The sequence below is a fragment of the Pan troglodytes genome, chromosome 7, assembly GCF_028858775.2.
Source record: "Pan troglodytes isolate AG18354 chromosome 7, NHGRI_mPanTro3-v2.0_pri, whole genome shotgun sequence".
In the NCBI taxonomy this organism is placed as follows: Eukaryota; Metazoa; Chordata; class Mammalia; order Primates; family Hominidae; genus Pan; species Pan troglodytes.
The window spans coordinates 41,127,430-41,148,140 of NC_072405.2; the positions used below are offsets into that span (position 1 = coordinate 41,127,430).

Below are 20,711 nucleotides of genomic sequence, written 5' to 3' on the forward strand. Positions count from 1 at the left end.
TAAATGTTGTGTCTTTTCTTTTCTTTATATTGCTTGGTACCAGATCATTTTTAGGAATCTCCATATTCCATAGGAGGAAAATTGCCAGTCTGAAAGCTCAGTGTCTTTAGCATTTTTTTTTTTGCTTACCACATTTTTGCCCTCTAGGTGCCAACCTGGATTCACTGGAGCAAGATGTACTGAGAATGTGCCCATGAAAGTCCAAAACCAAGAAAGTATGTTAAAATAATCTGAAATTTGCTTTCTCCCCCAACTACAGCAACAATCACTACCACTTGGTGCTTTTACAGCTCAGTCGTAACTGATTCATTTTGTTCTAATTATGGCTTAACCTCTCAAGGCATAAACCCATTCAGTGTTACCTTATTTAACTGTCTCTCAAAGTGGGTCCCTAAGTCATCAATTTACAAGAATGGCCAGTCACGATGGCCCGTGATGCTGACAAACTATTGCAGGCAAGCCAACCGAGAAACATTTTCTTCCAACGTGTGTGACCAAAGCCATCATATGGAAAATTGAGATGAATAAAACATCAGATTTCATTTTAAGGGGTTCCCTTTGAAAGAAGGCAACCACTTAAAGTGCTGGGATCTTTCCACCATACCAACTTAAGAACTGCATTCTGTCCAAATTTTTAACCATTTGGGGGAAGTGCCAGAGCCTGAAAGCCATGATCAGGGCAAAGATTCAGTTCCTGAGGGTGAACTCACCAAGTTTCAGTCAAATGACACTGAAGGAGCTTCTTTCTAGCATATATTCACCTCTTCTCTTTTTCTCTGTTTTTCTACCATTGTTTTTTTGTTTCTTCTCTCAGGTGCCCAAATGAGTTTACTGGTGATCGCTGCCAAAACTACGTAATGGCCAGCTTCTACAGTACGTCCACTCCCTTTCTGTCTCTGCCTGAATAGGAGCATGCTCAGTTGGTGCTGCTTTCTTGTTGCTGCATCTCCCCTCAGATTCCACCTAGAGCTAGATGTGTCTTACCAGGTCTAATATTGACTGCCTCTGCCTGTCGCATGAGAACATTAACAAAAGCAATTGTATTACTTCCTCTGTTCGCGACTAGTTGGCTCTGAGATACTAATAGGTGTGTGAGGCTCCGGATGTTTCTGGAATTGATATTGAATGATGTGATACAAATTGATAGTCAATATCAAGCAGTGAAATGATAATAAAGGCATTTCAAAGTCTCACTTTTATTGATAAAATAAAAATCATTCTACTGAACAGTCCATCTTCTTTATACAATGACCACATCCTGAAAAGGGTGTTGCTAAGCTGTAACCGATATGCACTTGAAATGATGGTAAGTTAATTTTGATTCAGAATGTGTTATTTGTCACAAATAAACATAATAAAAGGAGTTCAGATGTTTTTCTTCATTAACCAAACAGTTTGCATTGAGGCATTTTTTTAAAAAAGCATCAAGTAGGAAAATTAAAAACAAACATTTCACAGCAAATGAGATATCCTGGCTTCTGTTTATGTTGCTTAGGGAACAAGTAATTCAGGCACTAGTTTAAACAATTATTTATTTATGTTAGCATTTCTTTATGTTAGTTTCAAAAGTAATTTAGAATAAAATAGTTACTGTTATTTGTTTAAATATTTATTTTGAGATATAACAACTCAACTATAGGATAAATATGTGTTTGTATATATATATGTGTGTGCGTGTATATACATATATATATAAAACTTAAGGCAAAACATATATATATATATATAAAACTTAATAACTTAAGGCAAAACTGGGAAGTTTGGATAGATGTTCGTGGCTTCCTGAAGTTTTGAACATCATTCCTAAAAGACCCAATTCACATTGTACATAATTATATAAACCAAACCATGTATTTGTCCTATTGTGAACTGGGTTTATAACTTCTGATCCTGGAGCTTTCAGAATATTGCATTTAAAATGCATATCATGTAGTTATCCTTGTAGATGAAAGAATGGCATTTTTCTTCTGTAAAGGTTCAGAGAGCAAATATTTTAGGATTTGTGGTGACACCATCACTGTCACAACAACTCAAACCTACTATTGTAGCATGAAAACAGCTGGAAACAATGCATACAACTGATGTGCATGGGTGTGTTCCATTAAATCTTTATTTACAAAAGCAGACAGTGGGCTGGATTTGTCAACCACTGATTTAGATTGTCAATTGCTCACCCCGAAAAATATGTCACATAGCTTACTGCAGTTTAAATTCACCTAACATAAGAAACAGTGATGTAAGTTGGTTATTTAGGGGTCCTAAAAGAATCAGATTTACCCTTGTTCTGATGCATGCAGAGAATAAGTTTCTGTAATTCCTGTTAACAGTCATAGAAGTTTCCAGAATAAATTCTATAATGTATAATGTTAAGATTAGACCCGTAATGTGCAATCATTTATTTAGGGAGGTAGTATTTATTTATTTACATAGGCTACATATCAAAGACAACTTCGTAGGCCATTTTCTATTGTGAAAAATTAGTAAATTGGCATTGCAAAATTTCCAAACAGCCTTCACTTTATTCACAAACATTTAAGTAATATGCATTTAGTAGGGAGAATTTTTCTATCCACAGCTAAAGCAAATAGCTTGATTTAATTTTTAAGTTAATTTTTTAAAGCTAGGATAGAAAATAAAAATAAAAGGGAAAAACAGAATGTTATTTAATACCTTAAAGCATTTCTCTTAGAAATGTGTATTTGTATTTAAATAACATAGACTCAGCAAATCCATGTGGCTAGATAAATGCAGTAAAATCATACTTTAGATTTTAATGACAATTCTGATCACTTAATTAAGTTACTCTTACATTTTTGGTGTTAAGAGTTTTACTGTGCTTTGAAGGCAATGTTCAGGCACTATATAAATAAAAGCATTAAAAATGAAGCTATTTCCCAGCATAATTATGTAGTTAGATCTGACAGTAGTAACCAGAGAAAATATTTTCAACTTCTCTTTTAGACCGTTTGCTTTTTCAGAAGATATCATTTTAAAATAACCACTATGTGTTTGTGAAGTTCAGAGTGTGATTCCTTAAATAAATTCTTTAGTATGCTTTCAATGCCACTTTTGGACGACATCCAGGAAAGCAGCATTCATATTTAACCTGATTTAACAAAGATTGATTGCACATTTATGAACAATATATGTAATGGCTGTGCAACAGAGATGCCTCATGTCTGGAAAAGCAAGAGCTTCCAATCAGAAATAGCTTTCCAATGTTGTCTTACCGAGAGTTTTTTCAATTTTTATCTCTGCAAACCCCTACATAGAAGTCAGAAAAATAAATTTGTGCTGCTCTAAGAACTTTATGTTCAAGTAGCAATGAAAGCCAGAATAAAGATAGAGAATGTCACCATAGTGACCGTTTTAAAATTTAATTGTTTGTAGTCTTAAAGTCTGGAAAACATAAATTTTGAACACAAACTGGGAAAAGATAGTCCCCAGCTTCAAAGAGAAACATTCAAAACTTACCAAACTGCATTTTCAGTTGAAAAATAACATTCTAAAGAATAGATAATTTTTTAAGTTTAACATAAAACTTACATCATTCAGACTTGATACAGTGATTCTGGTCAGAATGTCCAATGAGCCATTTACTGATTTATAAAAACTGACTTAAAATATGAAAGAGAGGGACAAATGTATATTTTATAAGGCAGTCATTTGCCTTGAAATAAAACATTATATTTATAGTACTTTCTAGGAAAATATTGTCAAGGTTAGTCAGCTTCAAATTTGACCTAACTTGACACAGAATTCCTAGTTGAAAAAAATTGTGTTCATCGATATGTGGTGTGGGGTGTGTGTGTGTGTGTGTGTGTTCGTGTGTGTGTCCACACATATGTGTGTGTATACAGGCACTCCATAATCAATGTACAGATTTTAGGGAGGAAAAAAGAAAAAGCACCCACACTTTCAATAGTTAGGGGCAGTACAGAGCAGGTATGTCATATAGAAAACTAACATATAATAGGACCTAATTATAGAGTAGCTCAAATTTAGAATATTTTAAAAGATTGTAATTTTAGAACTTTTAGGAACATTCTCACACTGAGTAAATTTAGCAGATATCCTTAAAAGTAGTTTTGAATCACAGGTTACTAGTGCATCCATCATTTGCATGGATTTCTAAATGCAACCTGTTGAAATTATGCTTGTTCATCAAACATGTATCTTGCTAAAAGTGGAATAGAGGAACACTTCACCTGTGACAAAATTGCCATAAATTCCAGCCAAGTGTTAGTGAGATTTTACTGTGTGTGTGTTTGTGAGTGTGCTTATGTGCACATGGAATTTGGAACTAAGGAGAAAGTCTCCTGTTAACATTTCAAAGGGCCCAGTGACACTACGGATTGGCATATGTGAAAAAAAAACAGTATCTCCATTTTATAAAGGTAAGTCTAAAATTAAAAGACAGACACTAAATTGGTCCTGTTTAGAATTGGCATTGACAGAACTCCTTTCGAAATCTCAGCGGTACAGAAAGTCAAGACTTTAAGATTTTAAGTCTTTGAGATGATTAGCATAAACAGGCCCAAGATGTTAAAGAGAAAAATCCTAAATGTCTTCAAATTTTAACAGGAATCACAATTGCATGGATATATAATTTTTGTAAAAGAAAGTTGTTCTATTGTTCTTTCCTTTAATGCAAATGAAAATTTAAATTAACCTACAGGTTAATCAGTTTTCCTCAAGCAATTATAAAATCCTAAGACAAAGGATTCGTGAGTCAATATTTAATAGTTTCTGAAGACTTTTAGATTTAAATTAATTTTTTATATTGCTCAGAGCACAGCAGGAAATCACATGTAGAAAAGGAAACTAGATTGTTTACAGTAAACTTTGTGTTTTTGAATTATTAATTTAATTTGAAAAATGTAGTGGCTAGGCAGAAGTTCAATAGGAAGTATGTGATTCTTAATGAGCCCAGGACAACATTAGATTAAGTAGAACAGATAGAAAGTAATAACCTTTTCATAAAATGAAAAGTGTTCGTGTATTCTGCTTTTTTTTTTTTTGACTCACAATGAAAGAAATGTAGCTACCAATAGTAAAAATGAATTAGAGCATTATTTGCTCTGGGTCTAGTATGACTGATGCATGTTCCCTCTGCTTGTTTCCTTGTTAGGGCTTATGGCCAGAAGAGATTTCAGTTTTAAGTACCAATTTCCCATTGAATTATTTGAAATTGGAGCTGCCTGATATGAATGACTTCCCGTGAAATGAAATTATAGTTAGGCTGACAGACTTACCTATAAAACTGTAAATGCAGTAATATGTATGCATGGGCATGCTACTAATTTTATTGAAGACTTAACCAAGCTTTCTATGCAACTAATATAGATCATGAGCAGTGTTCATGTAGGCATGGAGTCCTGACTCTCTGGAAAGAGTTTCTGTAGACATCGCTTGATTTTAACCCTTAAATTATTACTGACTGGTAGGAGAAAAAGGCAAGAGAAGGGAGGGGGCTCTAGAAAGAAAATCTGGGTCCCACCTTCATGGAAATGAGTAAGGAAATTTATTATTGACTTCCTTGGAAAATGAATGTTTTCACGTTGATGTTCCAAAGTTTGTATTAAGAAAGCAAATGGGAAAAAAAAATGACCAATTTTTGACCAATTGAGTGTTGCACAGAGGCAAGAGAAATTTATCTGGATTTGAATAAATTATTTTGCTGTGAATATTGTGCAACCAAGTTAATCATAACTAAATCCCCTAGCTTTTAATTTATGAAAAATATAGCTTATTTGCTTGTGTACACTGGACCCAAGGCAGAGGAAATTATTATATATAGTGCTTCCCATTATCCTTGTTATGCAGTGTACTTTTTGATATATGTGTTTGTGTGCATATATGTGTATATATATATACTTTTAAAAATCTGGGGAGCTTTATTTCCTTAAAGGGCAGCAAGTTTTTAAGTTTTCAAGTATCCCCGGAGCTTACAGAGTTTTTCTGGCTAGTTAACGAGAATACAGTAAGTGGCCCAGGGTACATCTCTTGATGTGTCTGCTACCCAAGCTGTTAAACCCTTCTGCTGTTTGCCAACATATTTCATGTCTCCTTTATTCCCCAGGCATGCCCAGTGAGGCATGTGTTTGCATAAGAAATATTTTGTTAATGAAAAATTAACATGTCCAAAGTCACTAAAAAGTTCCACGGCAGAGGCAGGACCCGAAACCAAGATGATTCCAGCACACTCATCTCCTGCTTTTTCCCTCTCTATATGAGGTACTTTTTCCATGCCCAAATGCAAGTTTTTGTAAGAGAAACACCCCTCCACAGCATTTTTTTTCACACTTAAGAGATACCTTGCCATATCATTGAATAGCCCTTGTATCTCTCGAGGCAGTGATCAAAGAAAGAAAACATAGATCTCCATTGATATGCTGTCTCTCCTTCCAACCTGCTTCTTGACCACACACATAGGCGTATGTACACGCGCGCGCGCGCACACACACACACACACACACAGATAAAGGAAGTCCTAGAGCCTTCCGCATCATGAAATTTGATTATCAGTTTTGGTTTTGAGAATGAAAAGTGTCATCCCTGGAGATTTTTTATTTTTGGGGGGGGCTTGTTTTCCCCCACTTCCTCAATGGAGCCTCTGCAGGTTCTGCTGTTCTTGCAATCCTGGAGTCTCTGGAGTCCCAGCTGCCAGGATTGCTGCCTCTTGGCTCATACCTTTGAGTCCACTTCCCTGGGCAGCCCTGCAGGTCCTCCAAGTGGCTGTGTGCATGGGAGTCCAGCATTCTGGAGAAGTGATTTCACTGGCTCTCTGTGATTTAAAGGAGTAATAAGATGAAAAACCCTAGGAATTGGATCTTTCCCACTTATTTTTTTCCTTACAGTTTGAAAAAAGTGAGGCGTAGAATTGTCCTATGCCATACAGAACTTATATGAGAAAAACTAGAAGGAGTCTCCAGTGTCCCAAGCCCCTGTTTGGGGTTTTGGGGCAGAAGCATTTGTTGCTTTCTGTGAATGAAACAGACAAGTGATGAGGAAAGTGGAAGATTAGAAGAAGTAAAAGAGATACAGCTAAGAAAATAATTACATAACCAATGAGCAAGAAGTATTTGAGGCCAGCTACCCACAATCAAAAATCCAAGTCCAACCTGATAACATTTTCAGACCAAATTACCATCCTCTTGGCTTCTGCTCCTGCCTCTGCCAATGGGTGTCTTTGGGTAAAAATTAATTAATTAATTAATTTAATTTAATAAAATTCACCTCCTTGGAACTTTGCTTCTGCCTTTTAAAAAAAGGAATGAAATAGTATCAAATGCCTTTTCTGATTATAAAGATAATCTTTCCATTCCCACACAAGGAAATAATTTAGGGGATAGTTCAGCGACAGAACTTCTCCCTCAGTAAGGTCTTTTAAGGGTTAATAAAGACACAGTGTGCTGGTATTTTGCACACCTCATAAAAAGAGACGTTCCCTATGTGAACTCACAGAGGCGTACCTGAGCACTGCTTCTTAACCACACACCATTTGTCTGGTTCAATGTGCACGCACAGAGAGCCATAATAGTCATGTGTAATGTGTTTTGGAGTGCAGTGTATTGCTCTTTTCTGAAACTTTTTCCCTTTCTTTCTTTTTTTTTGTCAACTTTCTGCATTGGCAGAGCATCTTGGGATTGAATTTATGGGTATGGACCAATCATCATTCCTTTTAGCCTGCAGAATTTAGAGCCTATGAGCTGAAATCTTTTTCCCTTCCTACTCTTACCTTTCAGTTCCTAACTAATTTCCTTTTTCTTTAGAAGGGATCATACAGCTATAACAATGATTTCTCTGCCTTCAATCTATGATTAGTTTACTGAAATGTTACTGAGTGCAGCAGGTTTTAGATTCCTAAGCATCCTTCACTTAGAGTTTAAAAGTACCCCACCTGCTGCAAATTCACATATATCCCACGCTGCTTAACCCACTGATTGGATCTAGCTCTGCTGTTATATAAAAGCTGGGGTAAGTAGTAGTAGCACATAAAGGATACAGGGGAAATCCACTCAGAGACCTGAGAACAAAGGCTTTTAAAATCCATCTGCTTAAAAAACACACAGCATCTTAGCCTGGTAGGATTTTTGGCATACAATGTAAAAATCATCTATTTAATATAAACAATGTAATGTATATAGAAAGCCCTTACGTTACAACACAATATTAAATGCACAGACTTGAATTACTCAGATTTTCTGGAGATACTCAAGCACCACCCTAGTCAACTTCATTATCTTATAAGAAGGAAATAGAAAACAGAAAGAAAGCAGCCTTGTGCTATTTTAGGTGGAGATTCCAGTGGTAATGGAATTAAATTTGAGTCATGAAGATTATCCAGACAAGTAATCAAATAGAAAATTTCACACTGTCAAAGTAAAAGAAAAATATATGAGTATACAAAATTTGGACACACTTTTTTGGAAGGCCTTCATCCTACATAGTTGGGATTGAAGACCAGTCTCTGGGGAGTAAGGAGCTGTGCTACCTTCCCAGAGACTCCACAGGGCCAGGCCAGTCAGTCTTTTTCAATGCTGCCTGCAGTCCCGGACCATGGTTGGGTCAGTGACACAATGTCCTGATTCACAGAATATCTGGTCCCCATCCAGCTGGCTTCAGGGACATCATGCAGCAGGGGCATCCTACAGCTGCTGCCTTCTTTTGGATGATAACATCACAGGCTGGACATAATGTAGTTTCCAGACTTTGCGGGAAATGAGGCAGTTGCAAGCTCTAGCAGCTACAGGGATTGCTCAATGGGTTGCCCATTTCTTCCTCAAAAAAACAAAAAAAAAAAATAAGGAGTAAACTATCAATTTGATGAGAAGCCCCGAGGTGCACGTGAATGGGCCTTTGTGCCTCGCAGAACATCTCCCAAGAGGGAGAAACACAAGGGGGAGCACCTCTATTACTAGGGAGCACGTTGTGTACTGAGGGGAGCTATCTACTGGAGTTTCTTCCCTCGGGGAAAAAAAAAATTGTCCCACTTATGAAATGGATTATTGGCCTATCCTGCAGGGAGGGAAAAAATTCTACCATTACCCCATACCCTTCTATCCTTAATAGCATATTTCTCATTTTTATAGCTGGAGGGTCTGACTATAGAATGTATTGTTTCTGTCCCCAACAGTAAAGTGAAAGACAGTTGAGATATATAACTTCCCCCTCAGTAAGATCTTCTATGGGTTAGAGAAGACACAGGGGGCTGCTATCTGCATGCTTCTCAAAGGTACAGTTTCCAGAGGCTCATAGTTCCAGGCTTGCCGGTGTACTAAACCAGAACATTGCATCCTTCAGGAAAATCAGACCTTAAAGGTCAAGTACAACTCAGAAAGGTAAGGGCTCTGTTTCTTGGCCAGGCCAGATCAGACTGAAAAATGTGCTTGATCTGGAAACATGTTAGTCCAGCCAAACCATGAAGACTCTGGGGCATTTGTGCTCATTGAGAGACAGACCCACCGATCGGAATGACGGACTCTTGTTTTTAGCCCTGTCTGTCTCTAATTTGCTCTTCCCCAGTTGACCTGACACATAAGAAAAAAATTAATATGGGGAAAAAAGAGGTTAAAGAATCCATTGTTTGTATTATTTTTCACCAAGTATTTTTCCTTGATCACATTCATAGTGTGGGATCACCTGATTGAGCCAAACCATGAAAAATTCAAATAGCAATGAGGATAAGGGTTGTAGTGCATCTGGTCAATGCTGATGTGAATATAAGATTTTAATCCCACGTCTGTATTCTATGGGCCTTCGCTTGAATCAGCTCATTCTAGTGCTGTTACATTACCCTTTGGCCTTTACTGAGCTACCTCTTTATTTCCGTGAAATGATCATTTTACTGGAAAATGTGTGTCTTCCTACACTGCATAGAAAGAATGCACCCATCATCATGCACCATATGTTTCCAAACGCAGCTCAATCTATTCTTCTGTAATTAACAACCAAAAGACAACTTGTTCCAAGAGTCCCTGAGAGTATGCATGATTCCTTTTTCCCATTTAGCCCTTGTCCATGTCCCCATTTTTGAAGTTTGCAGAAGCAGTTTCCCAGCTTCTTTCTAAAGATAGGATGTTAAGATGTCAGTAGACAAGAATAACCACAGGCTTGCCCATCTTCAAAGAAGAAAACAATAGAGGAAGGAAAAGAGGACAATCATACAGGGCCTTCATCTCTTGTCAATAATACCTACACTCCTATTTCTTCACCAACTCATCACAGCCCAGGGAGCTGTGCTCTGCGTCCTGGGTCCCAGGGAGAGAAGGACCAGTGGGGTGACAGCTCTGCTTCTTAGACATGTATCCTAAAACCTGATCAGGATACCAAGATCAGGAAGAGAGGCTACAGCAGCAGCTTCAACCAGATAACACCCCATAGAAATTAATTCCCTGTCCTGTGGCTATGGGGGAGGGGAGGCAGCAGGCATACGCAATTAACATATAAGCACTCACATTCCATGTCCTCATCTGACTTTTGCTGCACACAAAATCCGTGATACCAACTCAATATCTCCTGGTGCATTGTTTCACCGCAATGCACCAGCCGCTTCGCTTTCTAATTGTGGCTTCCACATGACTGCTAGCTTAGATTAGGAGTTATGCTGTATGGAATGACCCTTCCAACTTTGCATCCACCTTTTCTTCCCACCCAAGCATTTCCTCCCTCTGGTTTTCTTTTCTTTCTTTATTTTTCCTCCCTTAGTATCAGGCATGCTGTGCCAGGGACTTCAGATGGCTCCTTAACTTTTAACCTTGTTTTCCCTTCCTTGGTCTCTCTGTCATTCTGTCAGTCTGTCTGTCCTCTTGGTTTGTTTTTCCTTTCCACCTCCAACCCTTTTGATTTGTTTTTGTATAATCTATGCAGCATTCTAGTCCTTTACCCACTGACTTCTCTTTTCCTTCTCCTCCTGTTAATAATCAGTGCTATATTAATTTGATTTGACAATGTTCTTGACCTGTTTACTGGAATTTGATTATCATGGGCTCGGCTTGTAGGAAATGTTTTGTTTCATGATAAGGTCCACTGTATCCTAGAAATTAAAATTCACTTTTTCATTTCAAGAAAACTTCCTGCAAGCTGCCCTCTCTCAAAAGAGAAAAAGGTGTAGTTAAAGGTGTAGTTGTGCCACTGCAGATGTAATATGGAAATATGCTTTGAGGTTCCCTTGTTGATGTCCAGAATAGTCAGCTCTGTTTGTACAGTATTCCCCAGTTCTTGACCAATTTATTGATCATAATGGCAAGTGAACAGCTTACACTGCTTATTTCATACCAGTTGAGTTCTCTTTCTGGGTGAACTTGTGAAGATCTTCCAATAAATGTAATTAGACTCACTGGAAGCTCAGGTCCTTAGGGATCAGAGTCCCTATTAAATCAGCAAATCTTGTTAAGAACCTGACCTACCTTAGTATAATCAACTTATCCCCCAAAGAAACTAACTCGCAAATAGAAAAACTTCTATGAATTAGAGACTGATCGCATTTTGGGTGCAGTAGTATCTTTGGTTCAAAGTTCTAAGTGTCACATTTCCTTAGTATAATCTACATTAGCTCATTTGCCAAGTTGGCCAACGTAGGAATGTGCACTCTATTCCAAGTCACACATCATTTGTACTGGTGACCTCTTTGGACAAATAAAACTTGTTCCTAAGTACAATTGGTGGAGTAATTAGAATTGTCTTCCAAAGGACAAGTCACCATTTGAGCCCATAACTGTCCTACCCATCACATAGGATTTTCTTTGATACAGTGCCCTGCTACCTCATATTGTATTGCTTCTTGTGTTCACATTTTACTGTTAAATCACAGAGAGCCTGACTCAATTTACTAGTTAACTACAAGCCAAGTTCATGTTTGCAAATGTCTTTGAATTTAATATATTTAAGTTAGAAATGACTCTTTGTAAAGACCACTGGATATAAAGTGATGATATAAAATATCTGGGAAATACAAAAAGGCCAGGGGCTGAGGGATAAAGAGGGGAGGAAGGAGGAAGTGGGGGGTGCCCAGTGATGCCAATTCCATCTCCTTTAATTGGTGTTGATTCCTGTTGTCTTTGCAAGAGCTTTTTATATTTTATTTTGCAAGAGACTACAAAAAAAAAATAAAACTACAGAGTTTTAACCAAATAGTTATTTTATAATTAATGTTTATGATTTCCATACTATCAACTATATATATCTCTATAGCTTATAATTAGAAGTAATTTCTGAGTATAATATTTGTATTGTAAATGGCCCCAGCTGGCTTTTTTATATTTATGTTCAAAGCATAGTGCAGAGCATGTTGTACCTTAGCTATGTGTGTAAATGTAAAGAATTGTCATGTATTTATTTTCTTGTGAACATGGACAATGTCATGCAGCATGCCCACTGTTTGGTTGTAGTCAGTCCTGGCAAGTGGAAGTGACCTGTGATGACATCTGCTCTCATCCCTTTCCAGAGGCGGAGGAGCTGTACCAGAAGAGAGTGCTGACCATAACCGGCATCTGCATCGCCCTCCTTGTGGTCGGCATCATGTGTGTGGTGGCCTACTGCAAAACCAAGTAAACCTTCTTTCTCCATGCCTTTCTCTCTCCTTCATGCAGAGACAGCTTAGATGGCCAGGGCTTTGCAGAATCTGAGCTCCACAGCCTAGTCTTGGGGATAAAAAAAAAAGGAGGGGCAGGGGGAGATTATTTCCTCTGAATAATCCATTTTGAGGATGTCTCCTAAACAGAGAAATAGAAAGCTGTTTGCCTATTCGTGTAAAGATTTCTGTTCAATGACCACAGCCCCTGAGTGGATAAAGGCCTGGAGGGACAGGCTTGTATGGAAGGTATGTGTGTGGGTGGGACAGAATGAAGGCACCTCATTCTAAAAGGAGAGAGAGGGTACCAGAAGTCCATTTGAGGGCTTTAGTATAATTAAGTTATCCCCAAAAGAAACTAACTTGCACCTAGAAAAACTTCTATGAGTTAGAGACTGACTGCATTCAGGGTGCAGTAGTACCTTCAGTTCGAAGGACTACTGAGAACAAATCCAATTTACACTGAAAATTACGAGATAAAGGAAACCTTTCGTGGTATCTGAAATGCAGTTTTCTGAGTTATAGTGATTATTATTATTATTTTTAAATTCTATCTAATTAGGTTGCCAGTATGAATGCTCTCACAGCCTGAGATGTAAAAAAGGAATCTCAGGGGAGGAAAATCAAGCAAAACTTTCTTTGAAAACATAAGAGAGAAAACATTAGAATAGATTTGGGTTCCCTATGTTTGGTCTTGAAGTTTGGTCCATATTAACAAATTCAATTACTATGTGACATGGATTCTCTTCACTTTTCTCTCCTACATATAACTTACATTTCAAGCCTAATATGTTAAATTAACAAGGTTTTTGAAAAAATGTTGCTGCACAATACTCTGTTGCCAAACCATCCATGGGAATATTTCATAATCTGAATGTTGCATTGAGGAAGAAAAATAATATGCTTTTATGCCACAAAAATCCAAAGCATGGATTGTATTTTGTCAATATCCCATGATTTAGTGTGTTGCCAGAATTAAGGGATAGAGATAAGCCTTCCTGGAGTCGACCTGGTGAGTCTCATTAGATTCCATCTCAATATTCGCTGCCTAATTGCACAAAAAGCGTTACCAGAGTAGGAACATGTTACGATTGTGCCAAAATCCGCTGGCAAAATATGTCCACATTCTCACGCGTATACATGGGATACACTCACAAACATGCTAACTGTGTATATTCAAAACTCAGTTCATTTTCTTAAGAGACCCCAGGAAAAGCTATAAATGAAATCACTCTTATAAATTCTACAGCACTTTTTTTTTTTTTTTTTTTTTTTTTTTTTTTTTTTTTTTAGACAGAATCTGGCTCTTTCACCCAGGCTAGAGTGCAGTAGCACAATCTCAGCTCACTGCAACCTCCCCCTCCCTCATTCAAGTGATGCTCATGCCTCAGCCTCCCGAGTAGCTGGGATGACAGGTGCACGCCACCAGCCCGGCTAATTTTTGTATTTTTTGTAGAGACAGGACTTCTCCATGTTGCCCAGGCTAGTCTCAAACTCTTGGACTCAATTAATTCTCTTGCCTTTGCCTCCAAAAGTGCTAAGCTTACAGGAATGAGCCACCGCACCCAGCCCAGCACAAATTATTATCTAAGACAAATAAGTGTCCATTTGTAAGACTTAGGCAAAGATGGATTGATTAGGAAATTTGTGATTTTAGTCAATTATCAAGTTATTTGTGTTATCCTATTTTTTTCTTGTCTCTCAGTAAAACAGCTAAATTTCCATAAGAATCCCAGGTGGCTTTTAAAATCTGTTTGGTAAGGATGTGTGGTTTCACTTATTCTGGGATACAGTGGACACACTCCCTTCCCTCTTCCTCATCACTAGTCTACTGCCTTGAGCTACTCATAGGTGTTGGTAGAATAAAGACTTGGCTCTACTATGAAGTGAAAATAATCGAAAAAAATAAATGCTCCCTTTCTTATGTCCAGGAAACAGCGGAAAAAGCTTCATGACCGTCTTCGGCAGAGCCTTCGGTCTGAACGAAACAATATGATGAACATTGCCAATGGGCCTCACCATCCTAACCCACCCCCCGAGAATGTCCAGCTGGTGAATGTACGTTGACTCTGGCCAGTGGAAAAAACTGAGCCTCTCTCCTTTGTTCAGACGCCTTGAAGTTTATTTTCAAAAGCTCTTAAGCTTTTAGCTGCTGCCATTAATCACCATGGCTTCCAGGAATCCAGGTTTTTGCCAGGAGAAAATAATGGGAACATTTTTAAAAGTGGATTTGGTTACTGTAAAATCAGCACATTTCCTCTTATAAAGTGTTCATTAAGGGGTTGGAATAATAGTGTTGGGTTTGTTCTGCAAGGAGGCCATAGCTGGGGCTTGCGTGGAGAGAGTGGGGAGAAAACAAATTTAATAGTACGATAATCAAAAAGAATGTTTTCATATATAACTTGGAAATACAGGCTACTCCATTCTGTAACTGATTAGTACAGATAACTGAGCAAAGAGCTTTAGAGTTATTTTCTTAGGGCAATTCACAGTGCCTGATGATTTACTGGTTATGATTTCCAAAGGATTCTGATTTCCTTTAGGGCGTGGAAAGGTCAAGTGACTTATCAAACACCCTTCTCAGTAGCAAAAGAAGAGTGTCATGCCAGCTTCTTCCCTGGCCCTTTCTAAATGATGTCAAGCCCTCCAGATGAAATATATCCATAATCATTAAAATATTTTTTTCATACTGTACCAAACACTCAGCATTCAGTTTTTTAAATACAACTAGATCATAGAATATTAGGTTCTGGAGAGTTTGAAGATATTATCTTTCAAATCTCTCTTTTTCTTTTTACAGATAAGGGCCAGAGCCGCAGCATCTCTTGGCTTTTGGAGTATTGCTCTTTATATTCCAGCATCATCCTTCTTGTTTTCAAATTATTGCTCTGATGTATGGTTTTTTTAATACACAAAGCTTGAAGCTTATATTGTAGTACCATTTTCTATCCTATAGAAAAAGGCATATTTTGAATGGAACAGATATATCATAGACCCAACTACAGAGTTGGTGGTTACTAAACTATCAGCAAGTCTTGTAGCAAAAACCTTCGAGACTTTGTTGGAGCAAGGTGCTTATAGGTTAACACACTCTGTTGCTTTTTCACCCTCTAACAGTGTTCATCACAATGTTCTCCACATTTGATAACGATATTCACTACAAAAGGAACTATAATCTGTCACTCTGCATGTTATAATATATAAACGGTAGAATGACTGCCTAGATTACATTTACTGCTCACATTGTGCATCTTTGGGCTTTAACTTTTCTCAACCTTATTTCTTCAATATAAAAACAGACCTAAAAATCATACCTACTTCAGAGACTCCTTGTGAGCCTTAAATAAGGTAATTTGCATAAAACACTTAGCCTAGTGGCATTTAGTGAGTGTTCAATAATTGTTAAGTATTTTTTTCATTAGATTCACTGAGCTTATGTTGCCTTCCAAAAAGCAATAGTGAAATGGTTCAGGGACTAGAAGTAGGTCACTGTGTATCCTTTCCTTAAGTCAAGCTAGCTGTACTTCCCAGGAAGATCCACATAGAATAGCCTTTCCACTAAGAGAACCAGCTAGAGTTTCAAGCATAATTCAAGCTGTATATTTTTGGATCTCCCTGAATATATTTAGAGCCCACAGACCGTCAGATTATAAAGTGCCTTATTTCATCAAAGAGTATTCCTTTCTATTGGTTTTCCTATTATTTAACTCAATTTGGTATAAATACTAACAGCAATTAAAACACAACTTCAAAAAGGGGCCTCCCTCCCTAATAGAAACAGTAAAAACTACTGTGGTTTGCTGATGAAAATAAAGTAGACTCTGACTAGGCACGGTGGCTCACACCTGTAATGCCAGCACTTTGGGAGGCAGAGGTGGATGGATCACCTGAGGTCAGGAGTTTAAGACCAGCCTGGCCAATGTGGTGAAACCCCATCTCTGCTAAAAATACAAAAATTAGCTGGGCATGGTGGCATATGCCTGTAATCCCAACTACTCGGGAGGCTGAGGCAGGAGAATCGCTTGAACCGGGAGGTGGAGGTTGCAGTGAGCTGAGATTGCACCACTGCTCTCTGGCCTGGGCAACAGAGTGAGACTCCATCTCAAAAAAAAAAAAAAAAAAAAAAAAAAAAGGAGAAGAAAAGAAAAGAAAGAGAAAGAAAGAAGAAAGAGAGAAAAGTAGAATCTACCTGCATTAAATAGAAATGTCCTCCATATATTATGTGCTTTGTCAAGATGTGTGCATTGACAACAATTGTTAAGTCCCTTATCAGTAGCCTTGTTAGCCCTACCACTGCTAACAAGTTAAACATTTCAGTGACATTAGTAGGGCAACATGGGCACTAGGAAATGGAAGAAGAAAGGTAGGCCCAAAATATAGAGATTTTGAATATTTTTTTCTAGTGCTTTGAAATTTGAAATTATACAAACCACCTGTCTGCTTCTATTTCAAATTGCATTTAGCCTTCTTCACCTTGCAATACCATGAAACAAATGAATATTGGATGGATATTTGTATGGAATTCTAGTCATATTATTAATTTAAAATAAAATAGAAGAAATAGGACTTTTGCTGATAAAATGTAGTTGGGATGATGGGCCGTACATTGGATGCACATCCAGAGAGTATTTTTTTTTTTAACTCTATTCATCTAATCTAAAAGCCACAGTAGCCAGGACAGGATTTTCCACCTGGCCATTGGGGAAATGGAATTTATTACAAATCAGCTGTATAAAAATAGATTTGTGTGTTTGTGACAGTGTTAGCGTTTTTATTTACATGACAATATTAGTGCTTTGATTGACATGAATCTACATGAATCTTCAAGTTGTGTCTCTTTGTTTATCCAGCAATACGTATCTAAAAACGTCATCTCCAGTGAGCATATTGTTGAGAGAGAAGCAGAGACATCCTTTTCCACCAGTCACTATACTTCCACAGCCCATCACTCCACTACTGTCACCCAGACTCCTAGCCACAGGTATGAGAATTTAAAAATTCCACGGCTTTTCTCTCAGAATGAATTGTTGCACATTGCCTTTTGATATCCCTGCCTAAGAAAGGAGGCAGTGAAATGGATGGTCTTTGGGCAGCAACAGATTTTGAAAATCAACTGGCTTTGCCCTTAATTCCTGCATAAATTTGAACCTCAATTAGGTAACTCCACAGGGCCGTTGTTTCCCATTCCTGAGATTGTCTTTACTCATGCCCTGCTACTCACCGAATTGCTACACTGGGACAAGTCTGTCTTTGGCTCTGCAAAATACTTAGAAGTCAGTTTCTTTCAGTAATTGGATTGCCCTGGGAAATGCACATGAGAATTGGTTAAATAGTGGAACCCTAAATTCTCAAATGCCCTGGTGATCCCCACCTGAGTGCACTTACTCTACCAAGACCAACACTAGATCTCCAAATGTAGCTCATACAAGGAAATGTTTCTTTAATCTAAGCCACTCAAGAACAGAGAGATTATAATTATCTACTGAGGAGTGGCATTCGAAAATATTTATTGAATGAATGAACAAGTGAATATACTTACCCTTACAAAGCCAATCTGAATCAAGATCCTCTCTATAGCAAATTACCTTTGTGGCGATTCTATTCGGAGACAAGTGATGTTACAGTGAGCTCCGGGTGCATCAGTAGTTTGAAACATTTGTCAGAATCCATTCCTTTCATTTCCATTTTTTGCATATAATTTTTGCACGAAATATCTGATTGTCTCTCCCATTTCCTCTGCAGCTGGAGCAACGGACACACTGAAAGCATCCTTTCCGAAAGCCACTCTGTAATCGTGATGTCATCCGTAGAAAACAGTAGGCACAGTAGCCCAACTGGGGGCCCAAGAGGACGTCTTAATGGCACAGGAGGCCCTCGTGAATGTAACAGCTTCCTCAGGCATGCCAGAGAAACCCCTGATTCCTACCGAGACTCTCCTCATAGTGAAAGGTAAAACCGAAGGGCAAAGCTACTGCAGAGGAGAAACTCAGTCAGAGAATCCCCGTGAGCACCTGCGGTCTCACCTCAGGAAATCTACTCTAATCAGAATAAGGGGCGGCAGTTACCTGTTCTAGGAGTGCTCCTAGTTGATGAAGTCATCTCTTTGTTTGACGGAACTTATTTCTTCTGAGCTTCTCTCGTCGTCCCAGTGACTGACAGGCAACAGACTCTTAAAATGCTGGGATGCTTTGATGCGGAAGGTGCAGCACATGGAGTTTCCAGCTCTGGCCATGGGCTCAGACCCACTCGGGGTCTCGGTGTCCTCAGTTGTAACATTAGAGAGATGGCATCAATGCTTGATAAGGACCCTTCTATAATTCCAATTTGCCAGTTATCCAAACTCTGATTCGGTGGTCGAGCTGGCCTCGTGTTCTTATCTGCTAACCCTGTCTTACCTTCCAGCCTCAGTTAAGTCAAATCAAGGGCTATGTCATTGCTGAATGTCATGGGGGGCAACTGCTTGCCCTCCACCCTATAGTATCTATTTTATGAAATTCCAAGAAGGGATGAATAAATAAATCTCTTGGATGCTGCGTCTGGCAGTCTTCACGAGTTGTTTTCAAAGCAGATACTGCCTTCAAGATGGCCCTTTATTCCAGAATGTTTTGGCTTTCCTTTGAGGAGATTGGGTTGGGTTGGGGGAGTTATAGCAAAGGTAAAATGAAGAATGGAGGAAAGTAAACAAAGAGATATTAAATAGTAATATTGAATTCATAGATTCTCTTTCTCCATGTTCACCTGAGCTGGAAGATGACCGGTATTTCTAGCCCATCAGTAAGCTGTTACCTGTTCCTATTTGTTTGCAAGTCTGCTGGGTTTTACTTTATTTTATTGTCATCTCAGGCTAATCTTTGACCATTTACTAAAAGGTTTACATAATGTCAAATCCACACTTATGTGGTAGTTACATGGGAGGAGATGACTTTGATAGAGTCTTTCCACTCTTGGACTGGGAAGTACTTCCAATAAAATAACACATTCTGGGCTTGAAGGCCTGTTGCTTACTTTTCCAAGGGCCTTTCCTTCAAAATGATATTTTAGAACTTTGTGGAATTTATGAAATCAGAGGTAAGCTATTACCTGTTCATTTGCAAGTCCGCTGAGTTTTATTTTATTTTATTTTATTTTATTTTATTGTCATCTTAGTCTAATCCTTGACCATTTACTGAAAGGTTTACATAATGTCGAATTCATACTTACGTGGTAGTTCCATGGGTAGGGATGACTTTCATAGACTCTTTCCACTCATGGACTGGGGAGTACTTACAATAAAAAATGACAGGCTGGGCGCGGTGGCTCACACCTCTAATCCCAGCACTTTGGGAGGCTGAGGTGGGTAGATCACGAGGTCAGGAGATCAAGACCATCCTGGCAAACATGGTGAAACCCCATCTCTACTAAAAATACAAAAATTAGCTGGGTATGGTGGTGCTCACCTGTAGTCCCAGCTACTAGGGAGGCTGAGGCAGGAGAATTGCTTGAACCCAGGAGGCGGAGGCTGCAGTGAGCTGAGATGGTGCCACTGTACTCCAGCCTAGGCAACAGAGCAAGACTCCGCCTCAAAAAAAAAAAAAAAAAAAAAAAAAACCACACATTCTGGACTTGCAAGCCTGTTGGTTACTTCTTCAAGGGCCTTTCCCCAAAAATGATATTTTAGAACGTTATGGAATTTATGAAATCAGATGTTTCCCTGCAACCAATCTATGAAAAAGTAGGCAGGGTTTAAACTGTTTTAAAACTTTAGTCTTAAATTCATATTTTTTTTTATGTATTAAGGAAGTCTATCCATTCTGTTTCAATCATTTTTTGAAACATGAAAAGGAAGTTAGAGATGAAATCATTCTTCATCACTACAAGTGATATTTATCCTTAAATGTTGACATTTCCCCACTGTGCTGGGCTTCTAGATGATATCTAGGACTACGAAATATTCCTGAACCTAGAGATTATGGAGAGAAAAGATGAATCACTTTTATATGTTGGTTGAATTTAAATTAGCATTTCTCAGAGAGCTTAATTTAAGTACCCCCAAAGCCAAAAGTTTGAAGACTCAAGGCCCACATATTTCAATTTCTCAGGCACGTTCCCAGTTTAGAGGCAGCTAGCTCTCACGTCTGTATCACTGTGACTCCGGGAG

The 20,711-nt window shown here is 38.3% G+C and overlaps 1 protein-coding gene across 19 annotated transcripts in view; it reads left to right on the forward strand.

The window, feature by feature from the left end:
- NRG1 (neuregulin 1) overlaps window positions 1-20,711 on the forward strand; it is a 224,379-nt gene that overhangs the window by 192,260 nt on the left and 11,408 nt on the right. For 6 of the 19 annotated variants that reach the window (XM_001168989.7, XM_009455163.5, XM_054656635.2 and 3 more), the window contains 6 exons: window positions 815-873; window positions 7,638-7,661; window positions 12,449-12,551; window positions 14,506-14,632; window positions 17,425-17,555; window positions 18,317-18,523. In XM_001168989.7, the coding sequence (XP_001168989.4) occupies window positions 815-873; window positions 7,638-7,661; window positions 12,449-12,551; window positions 14,506-14,632; window positions 17,425-17,555; window positions 18,317-18,523 (651 nt within the window). Of the gene's footprint in view, window positions 1-147; window positions 216-814; window positions 1,194-7,637; window positions 7,662-12,448; window positions 12,552-14,505; window positions 14,633-17,424; window positions 17,556-18,316; window positions 18,524-20,711 lie in introns of those variants that run through there. The other 13 variants (XM_003311657.6, XM_001168846.7, XM_009455157.5 and 10 more) reach the window with 4 other exon arrangements.